The following is a 19,669-nucleotide window of genomic DNA, read 5'->3' on the forward strand; positions in this document are numbered from 1 at the left end:
AATAGTCAAAGCCCTTCTGCTTTACATATGTCAGTACAAGATTTTCACATCTGCAGGGCAAATCACAGATTGGTAAGCAGCATTTTAATGATTGAAAGAGACAGCCTTGTCCAGGACAGGCCCCAATTAACTGCAGTAACGATGAATGCTTTGAAATAATATATCCTGTTCCTGGACCATCACAAAATTAAATTTAGGTCTTGTCCTACTCCTAACATAATCAATAACAAAACCTTGGGGTCAGATGGACATCAGTGGATTTCAATGAAGTTATGACTGATTCTATAAGCCCTGGGGAGTTTAGTTATTGACAGAGTGAGTCTCTGCAATTTGCTCTTGACTCCAATGAAGTCATGGCAATTTACTGTAGCTGAGGACCTACCACCCCCCACCTCCTGCGTAACATCAAGAACAAAAGCAGTATCCATTTAGAATAGAATAGAATAGAATAGAATAGAATATTTCAGTCTATTAGGAAGGGACCTATATTGATCATGCAGTCCAAGCCTGTTCCAGTGTTTGACCACCCCCTCAGTAAAGAAATGCTTCCTAATGTCCAGTCTAAACCTCCCTGATGTAGCTTTGAACCACATGTTAGGTCACTGGATCTCAAAGAGAAGAGACCAGCATCTCCCTCTCTACTTCCCCTTCTCAGGAAACTGTGGAAAGCAATGAGATCACCCCACAGCCTCCTTTTCTGCAAACTAGACAGGTTCAAAGTTCTTAGCCACTCCTCACAGGACATTCCTTCCAGCCCTTTCACCAGCTTTGTTCCCCTCCTCTGGATGCATTCAAGGACCTCACACCCTTCTTAAATTGTGGGGACTAGAATGGCACACAATATTCAAGAAGATCCTCTCAGAAAGAGAGATCACTTCATGCTCTCCTGTATCGCACCCACACTTGCCACATGGTGTTTGGTCTTGTCTGGGAGGCTGAAATCCCGAGGCAGTTCATAATAGATCGAATTTTCAGAACTTTAGGTTGCTCTAAAATGTGTGGAACATTTCAACACTATGTGGAGAAAGCTAAAAAGAGAACAAGATAAAAGAGCTGGGGCTGCAGATAACTTTATATTGCCAGGAGTGGTTCAGGGCTGGCAGTTACAGAGCTGGCTGGAGACCTGTGTGGGACCAGCAGTTGTCCTTTCCTTCTTCACTGGAGCTGGAGAGCAAGCCTTGCTGCTACTCCCTCCGAAGCCAGGTGAATGCCCTACTAGGGACATTGCCAGTCACCATACAGCCCCCATCCCAAAATTAGCAGGTGCATGTGCAGCTCTTCAGGATCCTCCCTGGCTGTTCATCTGCCCTTCTCCTTGATTCCTGCAGACAGTATGATCTCCACAGACCTCTGAAAAGTCCAGGTGTGTGCCACTGGAGGATGAGTAATTCATCACTCTTCCCAAAAAGAAAGGGATTTACATGGGGAATGACAGAGAGCCAGCCCTCAGCAGAGAGTTGGGAAGTGGGGGGATCAAATATTTCTGGTGGGTGGTGGACTGGCAGTGTCTGGGAGCAGGGGAGTCAGGCAGGGGTAGTACTCACCCTTGCCTGCAGTGCTATGAAGTTCAGGTCTCTTCTGAAGTGCTGTCAATGTTGTTACAAATCTTTGTAATTGCTAACGTGTGAGACGAGATGGAGGGCTTTGGCACAGCTCTCTGATCTGGCGGGATAAGTCTGCAAATCCAGCCTGAGTGCCTCTGGATGTGCAATGGTGCAGTCAAGATCAGCCTGAAGCTTGGCTGAAATCTTTATTCAGAGCAAATGAATAGGAGCAAAATGTCTTTTTTGCACATTGTCAGAAAAATCACTTTGTTTTTGAAGAGGTTTTAGCGAACAGAAAAGTGAGAATTATCAGGAGCAGTCTTTCAGGATATTTGATGCTGGTGCTGGTACAGTTATTTTTTCACTGTCCCAGGATGCTGTGAATTGAAGTCATTTTGGTCCCACCTCTGCCTTTCTGAACAGTGCTCAGAAATTTATAATAAAGAACCATCAGCTGGGAATGGCTTGCCAGGTCATCATTACTGAAGAAGTAAAAGCATTTTTCTGCACAGTGTCTCCTGATGCTTTTAGGGCAGTGTACAACTGCATTTTTCCTGCATGCTATTTATGCTCTGCCTGTATCTTAGAAAGGGACTGGAATATTTTCTGATTTCAACTTCTCATTACCACAAAATTATTATCTATGGATTGTCCATTGTGGAGAGGGAACCAGGGAAGAGAGTACCATAGAAGTTGCTCTTTATTTTGATTACACATTTTCTGAAAAATCAAAGAGCACTTTGTCAGAGAAGAATAAAGTATGTATTAAAGAAACATTACTTAAAATGCAAAAATATTTCATTCAAAGCAGATTAGTCCTATTCCTTTTAGAGAGACTTAGTTGTGCTTATCTCCATGGGAACACTACTATTAAAGTCAGTGACAGATTTTTAAAGGTTCAAGAGAGAAGACTGAAGAAGTTTTATTTTTCATCTCCTGTCATTCCTCTCAAGACATAAAAAAAATTAATAAAATGCAGTATTAATTTAAAATGCAGTATGAATAACACTGCTACTCTCAGCCACCCAGGAGGACTAATCCTACAGATTAGCTAAGAAAAAGGAACACATTTCCTATCTATTTATTGCACATATCACCTAAAACTCTCTTATTCTCTGCAACGAACAGTACGACTGTCAGCTTGGCTGAACCACAGTGCCAGAGTATCTAGCAAAAAAATAAAAAAACCCCACAAAACAAAATCAGATAATCTTAGTCTAGCGTCAACCCAAGCGCAAAAAATCGCCTCCAGCAACATGATGCTTTTCACACTTCATACAAAGATTGATCAGACCGAGTCTGGCAGATGCGAAGTTGCAGTAACACAACACTATTAAATGACAAAATGGCAGCTGTACAGAGAGCAAGACATGGTACTGTGACTTGTAAGATGTCATAATTGTTGACAAGTATTTGGGGTTTTTAACATCATCTCTGTACCACTGCCTCCACCTTCTTGGAAGATCCATGAAGAAGTATGAGCCTAAGGAGGATTTTATGTTTTGTTTTGTAACTCTTTCAACACTGCCATGTGCCTAAACAGATTGGGTCATTGAGCCAATGTTTTCCTTAGGATTCTGTGGACTTGAAATCAGAACTGAAATAAAAATGAGCTGTTGTCTTGCCTAAATGTGGTGATGACATTCTGTTCCAGATGTCCATGACAATGACCTCATATAAACCCCTACTTCCCTACACTTCAGTCTTTTTCAGACAAATACTGGGGGGGAAAAAAGAAAAAAAAAACAAGAAAGAAAAGAACAAGTGATCTCATAATGATTTTGATGAAAGCAGCTGCCCACTTCAGTTAATGCTGCACTCAAAGCGTGAATGGAATGGGAAGCCTTTTAATTTGATGGGATCCATTTCAGGCTCCTGATATTAAACTGCCCGTAATCAGGAAACACATAGATCAGTAAGACTGACGGCTTCCTGAAACAGCAGCAGGGAGGCAAGATCCCTTCTTTCAGGTGAACTTATATGGGCATAAATTATTGAGTAAGACAACTATATGAGTATGAAAAAGTGCTGAGGGATAAAATGATGTGTTTGGGAATCTGCTGCAGCTAGACTGGAAGAAGTGAGGAATTAGCATGGTTCCTTTGCTTATTAAGGCACCCTGCTCGCTAAATCCTGCAAACCAAACCAGTCAGAAGTGACAGTATCCCTAAAAGTCTCTACTAATACACCTAATAAATTTTTGCTTCTTTTTTTTTTTGTTCTCTTTAAGAAAGCATACAGCAAGTACAAAATCTTTTAATATCCTAGTTTGCTTCACCTTCAGTTCAAAATGTTGGGTTATACCATCACTAAAGTCTAGATGCTTACAAGAGCAAAACAGAAGCACTGCCAACAAATGCATCAAATGGCAGAAAGTACTCATCAGGAGGCAACCTGCCAAACTGTTTTGTTGCTCTCTTTTTTTTTCTTTTTAATTATTGTTATGGGAAAGCATTTTAGTGAAAATTGGAAATGACCAGACTCTCAGCCTTTCCCAGCACTTTCCTGTGAACAACTGTCCGTTCTTTCCTCCCACTTCACTCATCATCATGTGCAAAGGCAAGAGAATTAGTGAAACTCCCTTGCTCAGAGAGTGCATTACCAGAGAGCTGAAGCAGACAGAGCTCCCTGGAAGCTGAAGCACAGTTCTAGCATTCACCAACAAAAGAGCAGACTTTGTCTCCTTTGAGAAATTTCCTATGTACCTCCCACCATGGCTAACAAGCCAGTGGTGACTTTGCTGTTGTTGTTTTTAATACTGACTGCATTAGCTCAATGTTCAGGCTTACATGGTGCAATGTCATCAAAGACAGCCCCCATTGATAGATTATTTTTGGTTCCCAGTATAGATGACAGCTGTATATTTACACTGCCTTTGGCAAGAAGGGATTTCTTAGAATATTGCCAAACACAAACAGAGCTGGAAAGGTGACAGTTTCCTAAAAAATAATTCCAGGAAGGAAAGTCGATGATAACAAGAAGATACAAAGCAGTCGTGTGACTTTTAGGCATGTTTAACTCTTTTTTGTATTCTACCTTTGGAACTCATTACTATGAGCTTTCTCTGATTTCAATTTAATTATATTTTGCATTCTGGATCCTTAGAAAGCTCCTCCCTTGCTGCACATTAGTCATCTTCTCTCTCAGTTAAAAATTTCTTCTAATTTCCTTAATGAATAGAATATATTTAGGTCTTCTAGCTAGGTTTTCTAGCTCTTTAGACTCTCCCCTTTGCTTATTACTATAAAAATCATTAAAGCAAAAAGCAAATAAAATATTGCAACTTGATGCTTTTTTCCTCTTTTTCTAGAATTATCTGTCTGAATGTATCAAAGGAGATATTTGCAACTTCTTCACTTTTTATTTTTAGCATGGTGTTTTCCTTGTTAATGAGCTATGCTTGCAATTTCTGTCCATAGTCTTTATATTTCTTCATTTTCCTCAATTCCGAAATGATCTGTGGGTGGATTTTCCTGAAGTCATAAAGCAGTGACACAGCTATTTCCTGTTGCCATCAAAATTCTGTAACAGAATTTCTTCCTCTACAAGTTACTAAGGTACTTAGAGTACAGCCAAAACCAAAAAATGAAAAAAAATAAAAAAGAGAAACACCCGCCCCCCCCCCCCCCCCCCAAACTTAAGTTGATTGAGTTGATTGGATCCATAAAAACTTTTCAGTAGCCACATGGACTTTGTGCCTTCAGTTCTGCAGATCTCTAATGATTTCAGGTAAGTGAGATAGCTGAGAACCTGTCCACTTGCCAAAAAAAAAAAAAAAAAACAAAAACCTTAAAAAATTTAAAATCGGATCTGTTCCAGGAAAAGGGGCTGTATTTTTCCACTTAAATATGCCATAGGAAAAAGGAACTGGTAAGATGGCTCATTTAATTCATTTTAGCCAGATCACATTTATTTTTAGCCTATGGAATTGGCACAGATGAGTAACAGAAGCAGAATACCTTCAGCTACATTTCCAAGCTTACATACAATTCCTAGTAGGAATACCAAATGTCACCTTTCAGCTCAGTAGGGTTTTTTTGTAGCCGAAACCCTTGCTGTAAAAACCCAGAATTATTTACAATGCACAAGGCTTTTAACTCTTTGCAAGGGTTTGTTTTGTTTTGGTTTTTTTTAATAAAATTTCAACTAATTCTGGAATGCCTACAGTATTGCTCATAAATAATCCTGCACGTGCTGGTCTGATGTACTAAACCTTCCATAGCTGTTAAAGCCGGATTCAATATCATCTGTCACCCATCTGTCGTTTTCCCAGCACTGGACCCGGTTTTCCCTGCTACTGGAGTAAGTCAGGAATAGCTCCTGAAACCCCTGAATTCTGCTAATGTAAAACAGATTGAGGAGACTGGAAACAACAGGGCGATTGGTAGGCAGAGATGGCTATTTCTTCACCAAGCTGCAGTCTCCTTTGTCTCTTCCTTGCTGAAGAAGGCGATGATAATCACCACCTGCAGGAACAGATAAGAAGAGCAAAGACAGATATTGTAACACTATCTTTAAAACTCTGTTCTCCCCGGCCATTACTGTGATCAACTGCCCGAAAATGACTCTCCAAAGTGGTAATAAGCTGAAAATGTTAGGCTCTCCTTTTAAATAAAGCAACAGCACCAGAAGAACAATTGTGATTGTTAAAATACCAAGGATCCTCTAAATGAATGTATCTGTGATATGTCACAGTATGAGGTCAGATGAAACAACTGTAACCAAGGAGGAACACGGCGAGAGAACAATGAAAACTTCGAGATCTGCTGTGAAATATATTTTTTTTCCAAGTGGATATTTGCAGAAGGAAGTACAAAGAGATAGAAGTTATTCAGGAAAAACAAAACTATTTTAGTCTACTGTGGGTTTTCTTTGTTTTAAAATTATAGGTTCTCTGTATGATTCACAGGATCTTCTATCGACTTGCATTTTTTAGAATTAACAGGTCCCAACATGCCTGCATCTTCTTGATCCAGGTACTAGGTCCAAATGCACAGGATGGCATTATTATGAACTGAATAGCTTTCAAATGTAACAGATACCTGGTGTCAAAGAGATATCAAACATGCCTGACGGCTGAGGGCTCCGAGAAACAAGTGTTTCTGTAATGATCTGCTGGACCTCTGTGTCACATGGGAAGCAATACTTTCTGCTCCACAATACGCCATCACTCTGCCTGGGTATGCTCCTGACCCTTGGGAAAGGGCAGGTCCCTATGTGCAGCACCGGTTGGGTTTGGCCTTGCCATAGGCCCTGGAGGTGACAGATGGGAACGTTCAGGTCTTCCAGCAGTGACTGACATGGCACGTCTGACCATGAACAAACCCCAGACTGGCTCCTGCTGCCAGAGGCAGGGTGTTCCCAGCCCAGACAGAACCAGCACTTGGCTGCTTCTTTTCCGGTGTGATGGTTTTGAGTGCACAGCGCTCCAACTACCTGCCGGGGGAGACAAGCAAGGAAACAGCATCCTTGCCAGTTCAGCTTTGCATCAGGACCTGAATAGCTGCATTCCTACAGAAGTAAACTCCCATCCCAAGCTACTCAGCATCTTGCCTTGAGGTGCTGCAGCCTCCAGAGAGAACAGTTCTCAAAATAAGTTGTGATGGGAAAAAAGCAGCGCTGCAGAAAGTTTTGAGTGCCTTACACCCAGCTCCCTTCTCCTTCAAGGGATCAAGGACAGCAGCTGTGAACACACAGGGCTCTTTTTGCCTGGGCTACCTGCTGCTGGGAAAAAAAGTCGTGTCACCAGGGAGGTTCTGAAAGGCATAAAAAGCCACAGCTTCCAGACACCACATCCTGCTGCAAAGACATGCTACCCAGCCAGCCCTGTGCCTGTTGCCACTGAGCCAAGTCACGGAGCAGGGAATCATGACCAAAGCTGGGAAAGAGAAGGCCCTGCTCCACGTGTGGTTGGAGAAGTCTCCCAATGGCCACAGTGTCCGGTGAAGACCTGTGGGGATGGTGGCCCTGGGGTCACCTCATCCTTCATGAGAAGCCATGGCCAGGTGTGGGGCTGGGTGGCTCACGGAGGAGCTGGGTGGCTTGGGCAAGCTGCCCGGTCCCCAGTGCACCTGCCTGACCAGTGGGGAGGGACTTTGCCCTGGAGCCCTGTCAGGATGGCACAGGCCAGGGCACGCACACACACTGGACACACATGAAATGGGATTCATTACCTGGTGTGCAAATAGCCAAGAATTGCACACTCGAGAGAGACATTAATTATTTATTTCAGAGTTGTGCAAGCCTGGATGTTCAGTGATATTCCACAAATCAAGTACAAGCCACCAGAGTTTCTGCACCATTACTCTTAAACAGACATTCAGAGATAGCAACTTCCCAGGCTCAGCCCCTCTATTAGGATTGGTTAGTCATTTCCATACAAGTTACATAACCCCAGCTAACTCCTACAAGCGCTCAGAGAAAGGGTCTTCATCTGGGCAGGGGTCTTTTTGACCTGTAGGTGTGATCTTTAGTATTATACTTAAGATAGTTCAGAAGTAGAATACATGGACCTTGAGTATTTTGCCAAAGTTAGCAATGTATAGAGAGACATGGAGCCCTTGGAGCAGGTCCAGTGGAGGACAGCAGGGATGACTGGGGGACTGGAGCATCTCACGAGGAAAGGCTGAGGGAGTTATGCCTGTCCAGCCTCCAGAAAAGACAGCTGGGAGAGGATCCCATCAATGTCTACATGTGTCTGACTGGAGGGTGGCAAGAGGATGGAACCAGGCTCTTCCTGGCGGTGCTGAGCAATAGAACAAGAGGCAACTGGCAGAAACTGATGCCCAGCAAGTTCCACCTGAACATGAGGAAGAGTTTCTTTATTGTGCAGTGACCATACACTGGAATAGGTTGCCCGGAGAGGGTGTGGAGCCTCCCCCACTGGAAATACCCAAGAGCCCTCTGGATGCAATCCTATGCCATGTGCTCTGGGGTGACCCTGCTCGAGCAGGGAGGCTGGACAAGATGCCCCGTTGTGGTGCCGGACCCATTTTGTGAGCCTGTGATTGTGTGCACGTAGACAGACGCGAACATCGCGATGTACTGCGTGCTCGAAGCTTGTTAGTGCCAGCACGTCCGTGAGTGAGGGATGCTGGCTGCTGCCTGTTCCACTGACTAGGGCTCCTGTGTCGTGCTTGAAAGCACATACAGACCTTACACCAAAGAACCTCCTGATGATCACACACACAGACACAGACACACACGCAGACACACACAGACGAAAGTGCGGACGCGGACACGCAACCGCGCCGCCCCTCGGCCCCTCCGCGGCGAATCTGCTGCTACGGGGCGCCGCCCAGCCCAACCTTCCTGTGCGGCTTCGCACGGCCCTGCCCACGTCGGAGCGCGCGGGCGCCGGGCGGTGGGCGTGGCCGGAGCCGCTCCGAGGGACGCGCCGGGCCCGGGGAGGAGGAGCGGGATCGGGAGCGGGATCGGCCCTTCCCCGCCGCCGGGGCGAGGCCGGAGCGGAGCGGGGCGGGGGGTGGCTGGCCGGGTCCGGCCCATGGACCGTCCGTGCCCGAGGCGGAGCCCGTGGAAGGAGCCGCTCGGCCGCGGGAGGCGGCGCGGGGCGGCTGAGCGCGGCTGAGCCCCGGGGCCTTCGCTTCGCCCCGTCCCGTCCGTGCCCCGCGCCCGCCGCCCGAGCGGCACCATGTCGGCCAAGGTGCGGCTGAAGCGGCTGGAGCAGCTGGTGCTGGACGGGCCGCAGCGGCACGACAGCGTGCTGAGCGTGGAGACCCTGCTCGACCTCCTGGTCGGCGTCTACGCCGAGTGCAGCCGCGACTCGCCGCTCCGCCGTGACCGATACGTGTCCGACTTCCTCGAGTGGGGTGAGCCCGGGCGGGGGCCGCGGGGCCGGGTGGCGGGGGCTGTGCGTGGTGCCCGGGTGAGGGGCGGCGGAGCGGTCGGGGGTGGCCCGGCCCCGCCGTGCGCTCCCACCGCCGCTCCCAGCAGCGGCCGGAGACGCCGCCCCTGGATGCGGCGCCTCCCTGGGGAACACCCCCGTCGCCAGTCGGGCCTTGACGCTCCAGGTCTCCTCCCTCGGTCTCAGGCGAACCGCTTGGCAGCCGGCAGCAGGAACCGCACCGGAGTGTCCTTGGCCTGAAACCCTGCTCGGCTTAGCCCGAAATGTCAGGCTAATCCGGAGCTCCTCGGAGGGTTTCCTACCTGGGGGAGGGGAGGAGGGGAGAGCACCAGGCTCAGGCTTTGAATGTTGCTCTGGTGCCGGCTCGTTGCTTTAGAAAGGGTGTGTGTGTGGCTCGAAGAAACAACAGTTGCCGTTCATCCTACAGTCTTTTTTAATTTGGGCATGCCCCCCAAGGACAGAGTATTTCTAGGCAGCTTTTCTAAGAGCTTTGTTTAATGGTTCCCTACTGTTAAGCAGCCTGATAACGAGAGACCTCCAATAGTCCGGAGCGTGCTGACAAAAGAAAATGTGGATACTTTTGGTAGCACTTAGGATAAAAGTTTTCTGTCGAATGTTGTTTAGTTAAGGCTATTGACTAGAGGTATGTGGAGAGCAGAGATCCTTGCCTGCCGCATGTCTAAATGAATTTATGTTAAAACGGCCATGGTGGCTGACTGGTTTATTCAGCTGAGTAAGTTATGAATAATAATGTATGACGAAGGTGACTTAACTTCTCCATGGAATAAGAATTGAAGGGGAGGGAGGAGAGATCATTGGTCACGAGTATATTGTCCCGTTTATCAGCTGTTCTATGCATATACAGTTAATTAGGCTTTAAAAGAGCACTCTTAAAAAATAAAAAAAAACCACCCCTAAAAACTGAAAAAACCCAACCAACAAAACAAAGGATTTCCTAAGGGAGAGGGAGGGGCAGATTTACTTCAGTAAATGCAAATGTGTGTCTTTAGCACTAGAGACCAGAGCACTAACATGAAGGGACAGCTGGTTCTCCTTAATTTCTGTGGGGACCACCACTCTTTATCATACACTAACAAACTAAGAGGATTCACTTCCTGGACTCTTCTATTGACGTCAGTAATGCGATTGCCAACTGAATAATTAACCACTTTATCACATCTGCCCCGCAAGGCTGCAGCCTGGGGAACATTGATTATTTGTTTTGTCATGGGAGCTTTGTATGTCTTCTGCAAAGAGCATTCAAGGTGTTTTGTTTTCAAGCTGATGGCTTGAACGAGTGAGCACCAGCAAGCTGTTAAGTATGATAGATCAGACTACAACATACTTTGAAAACTGAAGTTGGAAGGATTTGAGGCAGGCCAGAGAATGATATGCTTTTTCTATAGCACTGCTGGTGGTTGTGTCTTACTGATTGATCCCAGCGTTGTCATTTTCTGTGTGATGGAGAGGCTGATTATCCAATTGTTTATAAAATCGCTTCTTTTAATTCTATTTATTGTGTTCACTGAATGTGAAAAGGTTACTGACTTGATGAAAAGTATAGCTTGCAATAAAAACAGTGTGTAGTTTTTACTGCAGTGTGGGATTACCCTGGTATAACAAAGTGCCTATTCAATAAATAATTGAAATGTATGTGAGCTACCATCTGGTGCTGCAGAGTAGGGATAAAAGTTTATAATCCAGGCTCTTGATGGTAAGGGGGTGGGCCTAAATCTGGACTGCTGTATATTTGTGTTCCATCAACAAGGGATACCCTTAAAACCAATTACAGTTGATACTGTGTGTTCCTTCCTTTCCTTCAAGCTGTTAAAAACAAATAAGTGCCAGGAATGAGACACCTTTTATCTGTGTCCTAATGCCCTCACAGTGTGTTTCCACTGACAAGGAACTTGTTTCTGCCTCCAGCTAATAAGGAAAATATCATGCCAAACATGCTAATCTTCCTCATGTCATGATGTGTCTTAATTACAGCCTGATTTGCTGTTAGAAGATATTCTGGATTAATGTGCACAAGTTTTCTGTGCTGTTATGTGTCTGTAGAAGCATCAGAGTGTAGTTAAATACCTGGGATATACTTTGAAGATCAGTGTTTCTTTATCAACTGGAGACAGAAGGAATTTCGTTTTGACAAAATGGAGACTCATCACTGGCAATGGAAATAAGCTGCACAGGTGTTAAGTTTGAATTAAGCTGAGCTATATTACAAGCATTTTTTTACAATTTTGATTTTTAAACTGGGTGTGAGGTGTCACATGTAAATTCCCTTGAAATGATTCAACGTGGCTAATGGACTTGCTAGCCTTCTTAATTGCCAGGGGAAAATAGACTTCAGGTGTGGTAGTTGAGGCAGGGGTTTTTTTCCTGACTGTTGGGTGCAGAGGAGGTTTTGAGTTGTGTGGTGTAGTTGCTGATTATGGATATCTCTGCTTTCTGACAGAGCTTGGTGCTGCTTATATTCTGTAGCTGGTGGATGCTGGAGAAATTGGGAGTACAGAAAATCAAGTCCCATGTTCCTCTTGTGAGACTTATGCCACCTCCTCTCTATTCAACATCTGTGGAAGCCTTGCACCTTACCTGTCGAGGGTGATAAAGTCCAAATGGTGGATCCCATTGCTTCTGTCTTATTAATTCCTCTGCTGCTTCCTGGCAGTCCTGCCACAGGTTTATTTCTTCAAAATCTTCTTCCTATTTGCTAACCGTAGAAGAGCGCAGGGTGTGGTCCTTTGCCTTGAGGCAGCTTGTGGCTTCCATTGCTTTACAAATCTTGTAAGAATCTGCCATTTTAACCTTAGCAATTATAGCTTTCCCATGGTGAGTGGAGCTTTCAAACACAGTTTATTCCCTGTAGTGGATGTATAATACACATATCTTTATGCCAAGTGTCTTTGGAGAAGAGCTAGCTGAACTGCAAGTGAGGAGTCAAAGTCCTTTTCTTCTAGTTATTTTTATTTATAGCTTCTGTTGAATAAGCTCTCATAACCCAGTTGGTTATCACTGTTACATTGTTTATATAATAGATATTGAAATAATGCTCAGTATTCTTAGTGGGAATTAAATCCAAATGTGTTAGATGACAGACCCATGTCTACACGTTCAGAAAGAACTTCCCAAATCTGTGCTTAGCATCTTTTAAACTGTTGCTGCATCTGCTGCTCTTAGAGTGAGAAACAGTTATTCTGTTTATTCTAATGGGTTTTGCTCATTCCTCTCTGAAAGTGAGACAACCTAAAGCTATCAGCAGGCACAGAGGAGGCTGCATGAACTTTGGACTTAGCTGATAGACATGAGTGCTGTGGTGTGATGTTGTCCATGCACTGCAGATGGACCTCCAAAGAGACTCTTCCTGCAAAAAATGCTGTCCCTTGTTTCACTTGACAAGGAGAGAAGTGCAGGAGTGCTGGAGCAGCACAGCTGCAGCTCAGGTGTCTGTGTACCACCTGTCCTTTAGCTTTCAGGTACAGCGTGTTCCTCCCTATGGAGCCTCTTGTTCTGTCATACTGAAGCATCTGAGTCTTGCATAATCCTATGCTAGAGTGGCTGCTTGCAGGGCACCTTGCTGGCTGGCATTACTCCTGTGCTGGTTTGACATCACCTCGTTTTCCAGGAGTTATCTTAGTTGGCTGTGGCTGGTGCTCACTGCCCCTTCCTTCCAGTCAGCAGGGACTGGCGCAACTGGCTGCTCCGTTTTTGGACAGCTACTTGTCGCAGTTTGCAGCCAGTAGTCAAACATGTTCAGAGGAGAGTCTCACAGGAATGGGCCTTATTTGTATTCAAAATTATCTTGGTGCTGCACAGCCTCTCTTACTCCAGCCTTTGTTTCCTCTGACTCTGTTTCATACTGCTGGCCTGCTACAGAGGGCAAGATGGCGCCTGTCCCCATACACTTCATTCAGTGTTGTCTCACTCCCAGACTGGGTACTGGCTGGTTCTCTCTGTGGGAACACCTCAAAACCTATGTCAGAGTAGTTTAGACTGATCTGTGTTTGTTTTAAGCAGGCGTATGAGTTACTTCTGTGGACTGTTTCTCCTCAGTTGTTAGGAGCTGTCTGTTTGAATGCTGACTTACCTTCTGTGTTCTCAGTTTGTACAAGGTCTGCTACCCAGCTAGAGTGGTGTTCTGCTTTTGGATGGTGGTGGTGGGGTTTTTTGTGTCTGTGTTTGTTTTTGTTTTTTCCTGAGAGGAACTTTAAGGATGCTGAAGCTGTGGGGAAAATGAAGAAGATGCAGATGATTAGCACAAGTAGGCCAGCCTGGCACCTGCTGCTGAGCTCTTGAAGACAGTCTGGCATAATAGACAGTGGATGCTGTTGTAGTAATATCAATATATTCCCAGTCTGAACTAAAGGAGAGAAAAAATGTACACACAGAGTGCTCAAAGCAACCTCTAGCCTATTCGTGAACTGCCACTTTTGGGTATATATTTATTACACTTGAATCTGGACCATACATGGAAAAAATCACTCTCAGAACATTCACTGGGAAGGGCTGCTGTCCTGGTGCAGTGATTCACAACTTTAGGTCACTGTCGGGACTGGTGCTTCAAGTTTGGATCTTGCTGTTTGGAGGGGCTCTGTGAGCTTTGCAAATTGACTCTCAGGCCCACTCTTTTCTCCTTCCAGTTCTGCTTAAAGAGGCACCGTAACCTTTCAGATAAAAAAATGCTTACTTAGGGAAGGGATAACCTTTCAGGGTGGCCTTTCTTTCAAGACAGTGTAGAGCCTGTTCTCTCAGCCTGAGAGCAGCTGTGTTCAGAAGTGTACATGTGAACCTGACGAAGGGTCTTTCCAGCCTGCATTAGAGCATATTCTAAACTAGCTGCAGGGTTGACCTAGTCCTCTGCCACAGCAACTGCTATACTAGAAAAAGTACTAGGTAAGGGCAGGGGCACAGTGTGTGGTGAGTGTGCTGCTAGTATAAGAGGCAGAAGCTATCCTTAGGTATTTTTGAGATGACCTCAGAGTTGATGGACTTTCAGGGTTGCTTATGAGGATCTGTTGGTCTTTTGGGGTTACACCAGGTAAAACTGTTGCTTGGTAACACATCATATCTCTTGACTTGAGGGCTTAAATTCCTCTCTTCATTCCCTTTGGCACTTCTCCCTCCTCCTCCCTTGCAGAAATACACATAGAAAGCCAGGAGGGGACCTGAGGTCCTGCCAGCTCTTGTAATGTCCTTCTCTGTGCAGGCAGAAGCTGTGCAGTGAGTGATAAGCCTGTTAGGCATGTGTATGAAGTGACAGTAGTTGGCTAATGAAGGCAGCTAATGAACAAGAAACTGAATTTCACATTTTGGCTGAGTTTCCTCTACGTCATCCTCTCTCCACCAAAGCCTGTTATGATCCATTACACCAGAGCTGGTGGCAGGAGGGCCCACTGGGGCAGGGTACAGCTACAGGTGCCTTGCAGGTGTTCTGGAAAGGTGAGTGGTGGTAGTGACCGTGGGTTTTTTTGTGCAGTGTGGATGCAGCCAGAACTCTTCCCTGCTCCTGAAGGCTTTCCTGTGGTCAGAGACAGGGTACCATAGCTTGGATCACCCTCAGTAACAAGGTCTTTGATGGTCATCTGGCAGAATAGTGTGACCATGGCTGCATGGAATCCCAGTTTCCTGCATTCTCTGCTTCCATTAAACTGGTTTTGTTCTTTTCAGAAATGTATGTTAGGATTAATTAATGTTGAAGTAGCCCAAACTGCCATGTTAGCTTTGACAGCATTGTAGTCTAGGCTAGTGACATGAGGGCATGTGGTTAAAATCCTGCTGCTGTATGATGGTGGACTCTCTACAGGACATCTGTTTTAATCTGTTATTTTTAGAGTGAGGCAGTATCTTTTAATGACTTTTTCTGTAAAACTTCATGCTGTGAAGCACTGGCACTGAATGCTGCAGTCATGTTTTAGTAGTGGCAAAGTAACATGGTCTGGAGGATGAGAGGCCCATTGGCATTTGCTGTTAAAGTGACAGATGTCCTGGGTGAAGATTGTCTTTTGTCCCATAGAAGGAAGTCAGTATCCCTTTTCTCCTGTGGATAAAGGGGCTAATAAATAGCACCAGTCTTTATTTAGGGCTTGAGGAATTATGTGGTATATTAAAGGCTGTGATCTATATTTTGCATTTAAATTTTGTTTATCTACAAAAACTCAGAAGGGGGTAAATAAGTCACTGATAAGTTTGTCTTCATTCAGGAAAATGTGTGCACCTAGTAGTTTCTCACTGATGGCATATGGTAAGGTGTAGAATGCAGAAGTAAGATTTCATAAGCATCCATAAATCTAACTCTTTTCTGTATTGTTTCACTTGCAAATCTAAATTATTTTCATATTGATTTTTCACAGATAATATTAAGATATAATACTTTGCAAAAAAAAATTACTTAATTTGCATCCTTAAAACTTCATGGTTGGCAGAGTTAAGCATTATTAGTGGAAATGGCTTGAAAGTCAGTTTAGATCCAGCACAATTAATTTTTTTATCAAATTAGATTGAACTAACCTATTTTTGCAAACAATTAATGCGTGGGAATGAGTCATTTTATTCCACACCTACTAGAACAAATGATTTTAACTGTGTGAATCAGAACTGAAGAGACTTGTTTCATTAGCTTTTTTTAGGAAGTTACTTCTACTTTATGGTTATATATTAATGTTTTAGGTTTTAGGAATGTTGATCTGTAGTTGAGATTAGCTGGGAATGTTAAACTACAGATTCTTTAAATTTATAAAAATTACATTTCATCTCTTGCGTGTAATTTGAGGCAATTCATGCAAGCTGGTTTAAAATGGGTATTACAAAAAGGAAGAATTATAATACTTAACAATTGCAAATTTATCTGAGCCATTATCAGAATGTAGTGCCTAGGATTATGGGTTCATCTTTTTCATTACCAATGTCTGAAAAGATTAATAGGGTGATGTACCATAAGCAAACTGCTTAGAAAAATAGAAGGGACTTGTTAAATCTTTTTACTGTATTTTTGCCTTTGATAATACTTTAAATAGAGTTGATGTTTGTTTCCTAAGTCTTTCATAAGGCACACTTGAGAGTTCCAGTGTGTTCTTGATGTTACCAAAGGGCTTGTATTATGCTCACTGTTACAGCCAACCAAAGTGCTATGGGGTTGTGTATTTTACCTTTTTTTAATTTTTTTTTTTTTTTTAAGAAAAGAGATTTAATTTAAAAAATTCTCCAGGTCTGAGAATTTTTATGTATGTTTGCTCTATGGTTCAATGCGATCTGTTCATTTTTTAGCTGTCTCCTAACACTAAAAGCTTCCAGCCTATTTTTCTCATCAGCATATGCAGATTACCAGAATGCAGGCTTTCATTTATAAAGATCTTGTTCACTATAATGAATGTAGCTTTCTTCAGTAGGAAACTACACACTGTTTTCTTAAGCCCTGATTTTGCATAGACCTCAGTAATCATGTCTGTAGATATACTTAGAGTGCATTCAGATTAAGTGTGTGCATCCATCATTTCCAGCTGAGGCCTTAGGCATCCTGAAGTGCCTGAGATCTTAATTTCTATCATTCATGTCATCAGGGTCTTAACACCGAAACGTGTTATTACTTAACCATGGCCTAAAGCTTCAAATGTGATTAGTACCTCTGGATACCCAACCTGAGACCTCTATAAAGGAGTCTGAGCTTTAGAAAATGCATTAAATCATTGAAAATGTGTGGAATTTATTAATCAGATGTGCATTAGCATAGTCTGAGGTATAGTTCTTAATTTGCTTAAGTGCACTACTGTTGAGGGGTGAATATGTATATAGCTGCCTTTCTCCAAAAGGCCAAGAAGAGAAAAGATCAGAAGCAGCACCAATTTCAAATATATCTCAAATTCTTTTTATAATTTGTAATTGTTCTCCAACATAAAAATAAACATGGATAATTGCTTTGTGAAGTCCTGTTTGGAATGTGTTTATGCCAGTTTAGTGAGATGTGCATGCTCAGGGTTTTGGAAAAGTCAATACAAAGTTCTGTCTGGGCTTTTAAGTCAGCTTAAACCTGACCTTGTCATCAAAAGATTTGGTGAAAGATGAAGTAACAAGTAAGAAGACACCTGTTTTAAACTCGCTTGAGTAGGTATATGGAAGTCAGTGTTAAAGAGGTGTTGCAGCTATTCTGGCAATACTGTACTTTTATTTGGGACTATGTAGTTCATGGGATGTGGAGTCATTCTTTTTACAGGAGGTATGATTTTACCCAAAGCATAGCAACCACTACAGTTGTATGGGAGGTTGTGTCTTATGATTTCCTTGCCAGTAATGGTCCCTTAGCCTAAGAACTGAACTGTATGCTTATGAAATCTCTGGCCTCATCTGAGGAAGGACAAGGTTTCTAGTAATTGCATGGTAATAATTATGGGGCATCTGAAATTTTTTTCCCACTCTTGAGGAATTCCTCTGTCCCTGGTTCCCCCCACTACTTCTTACAGAGATTTCACATGCACCTTGGGGGTGGATGGGGATTGTCTCCATTGCTTTGCACACCTTTGGATTTCTGCTGTTGTTACAATATGGCTTCTATGATCTTCATTTTGCACATCCTTCCTCAAAAGTTGGCTTCTTCATGGAGCTTTTTTGTGTGCTGCCGGCCTTATTGCTGCCCGCGTGACTTGGATTATCAATACAGGAAGCTGGAGTGTTCAGAGTGCCTTTTATTTTACTGTAATTAAGGCAGAGTAGAAACAGCAGGAGGGTGACTTCAGGCATGAAGATCCTATTATATCATTTTGAAATATGTTCCCAAAGGTTTGCTTTTTAAGATGCATGTTTAGTCTTTAGATTTAGCTCTTTTTCTGACAGGATTAGTTAGGTTGTCATGTGTTGTTGTTCTCTCCACCTCCATTTCAGTGTATCATGGCGGTGTGGCTGTTGTCTGTCTCTTATTAGCCCTGAGAGATGGACACCCAGTGTGCAAGCCCTGCAGGCTTTGTTCTCCAGGCTTCTGGCCATTCTTGGACTCTGGATATGAAAGAGATTTAGCAATTTTTTCCTACAGTTAGGTGTTTTTCTTATATTTAGGTGTACTTGAGTAAGAAGTTCATATTGAAATTTTTAAATTAACGGTTCAGGTTTCTGTGTGTAGTCTGTGATTGTTTGCATTATGTCAGCATGAAATGGGAATGTAGTATCTGACCACATTTTCTTTCTTTTTAGTTTGTGTGCTCTTTAAGCCAAGGAGGGAATCTCACTGTGTTTTCCCTATCAGTGGTTCCTTTTAGGGTGGCATCGTTGCCATGGAATAATCCCTAGTTACACACCTTAAAGGAAATGACATTTTTTGTATTTCAGAACCATGGGACTTCCTCCAGGAGGCTGTGAGAAGAAAAGTTTTACTTTTGTACAAGAGGCTAAAAATGATCTAGTGGTCCTAGTGGAGTAACTGGTAGATGTTGGGTTTAAGTGCAGAGTGAAGGCTGGAGTGTGTGGTATTTAATATTTCTGCCTTTAATGGGTAATAGGTATTTTTCCTAAACTTGCAACACTTCACCTGTCAGAGCAGACTCTTGCAGGTTAGCTGTGTCGCAGGGAAGAAGCACAAACATTTTCCTTCCGGGCCAGCTTGAACTAGTTGTAGTAAAACGCCTGAGGTCATGTGGCATCATATCACTGCTTGGAGGAGTTAAGTTTGACTGCGTTAACTTACTCTGTTACGTAACTGAAGATTTCCATTACCACTTAGTGTTCAGCCTTTGGTTTCCTGAACAGTTGATATTTAAGTTGTGAATAATGTCAATATACACACAGCTGTTTTTAAACTGTGGTTCTTCTGGCCTGGTACTCCAGATAACATGGGACAACATAGTGTGGGGATGCCTAACTGGAGACTGTATCAGGCCCACAGACTGTCTTTATCTTACCCCTAGAGGTATTTACTGGTCATTAAGGCAACTGAACTCTGGTTATCAGTCTGTGTTTGTGATTGTGGGCCAGCAGGATTTACTGGATTGGATGTAGTGCTGTACCAACAAGGCTACACTGGGCAGGCTTGACCCTGTCAGGCACGACCCAGTCAGGTTTACATCCATGGCTAGAAATAACCAATCCTTCTGCATCTTGAAATTGACTCTGATGTGAATTGTAAACATAAAAGACCTGACATTTTGGGAAGGAGGGAAGTGGGAGATTTTTAATTAAGAAAATGAAAAGTTATTCATGGAGAAGCTTTTACTGCCCTTAGGAAAGGGCTTTGCAGTAATTTTCATCAGCATTAAAGGTATGAATGCGTTTGAGTGGGTCA

The 19,669-nt window shown here is 43.6% G+C and overlaps 1 protein-coding gene across 9 annotated transcripts in view; it reads left to right on the forward strand.

The window, feature by feature from the left end:
• The first annotated feature begins 8,948 nt into the window (after positions 1-8,948).
• Positions 8,949-19,669, forward strand: part of CDC42BPB (CDC42 binding protein kinase beta) — a 92,856-nt gene continuing 82,135 nt past the window's right edge. For 4 of the 9 annotated variants that reach the window (XM_048305553.1, XM_048305555.1, XM_048305554.1 and 1 more), the window contains exon 1: positions 8,951-9,373. In XM_048305553.1, coding sequence (XP_048161510.1) covers positions 9,196-9,373 — 178 coding nt within the window. In that variant the 5' untranslated portion in view covers positions 8,951-9,195. Of the gene's footprint in view, positions 9,374-19,669 lie in introns of all 9 variants that reach the window. The other 5 variants (XM_048305551.1, XM_048305557.1, XM_048305552.1 and 2 more) reach the window with 4 other exon arrangements.

This window comes from Corvus hawaiiensis, chromosome 6 (assembly GCF_020740725.1).
Source record: "Corvus hawaiiensis isolate bCorHaw1 chromosome 6, bCorHaw1.pri.cur, whole genome shotgun sequence".
Taxonomy (NCBI): domain Eukaryota; kingdom Metazoa; phylum Chordata; class Aves; order Passeriformes; family Corvidae; genus Corvus; species Corvus hawaiiensis.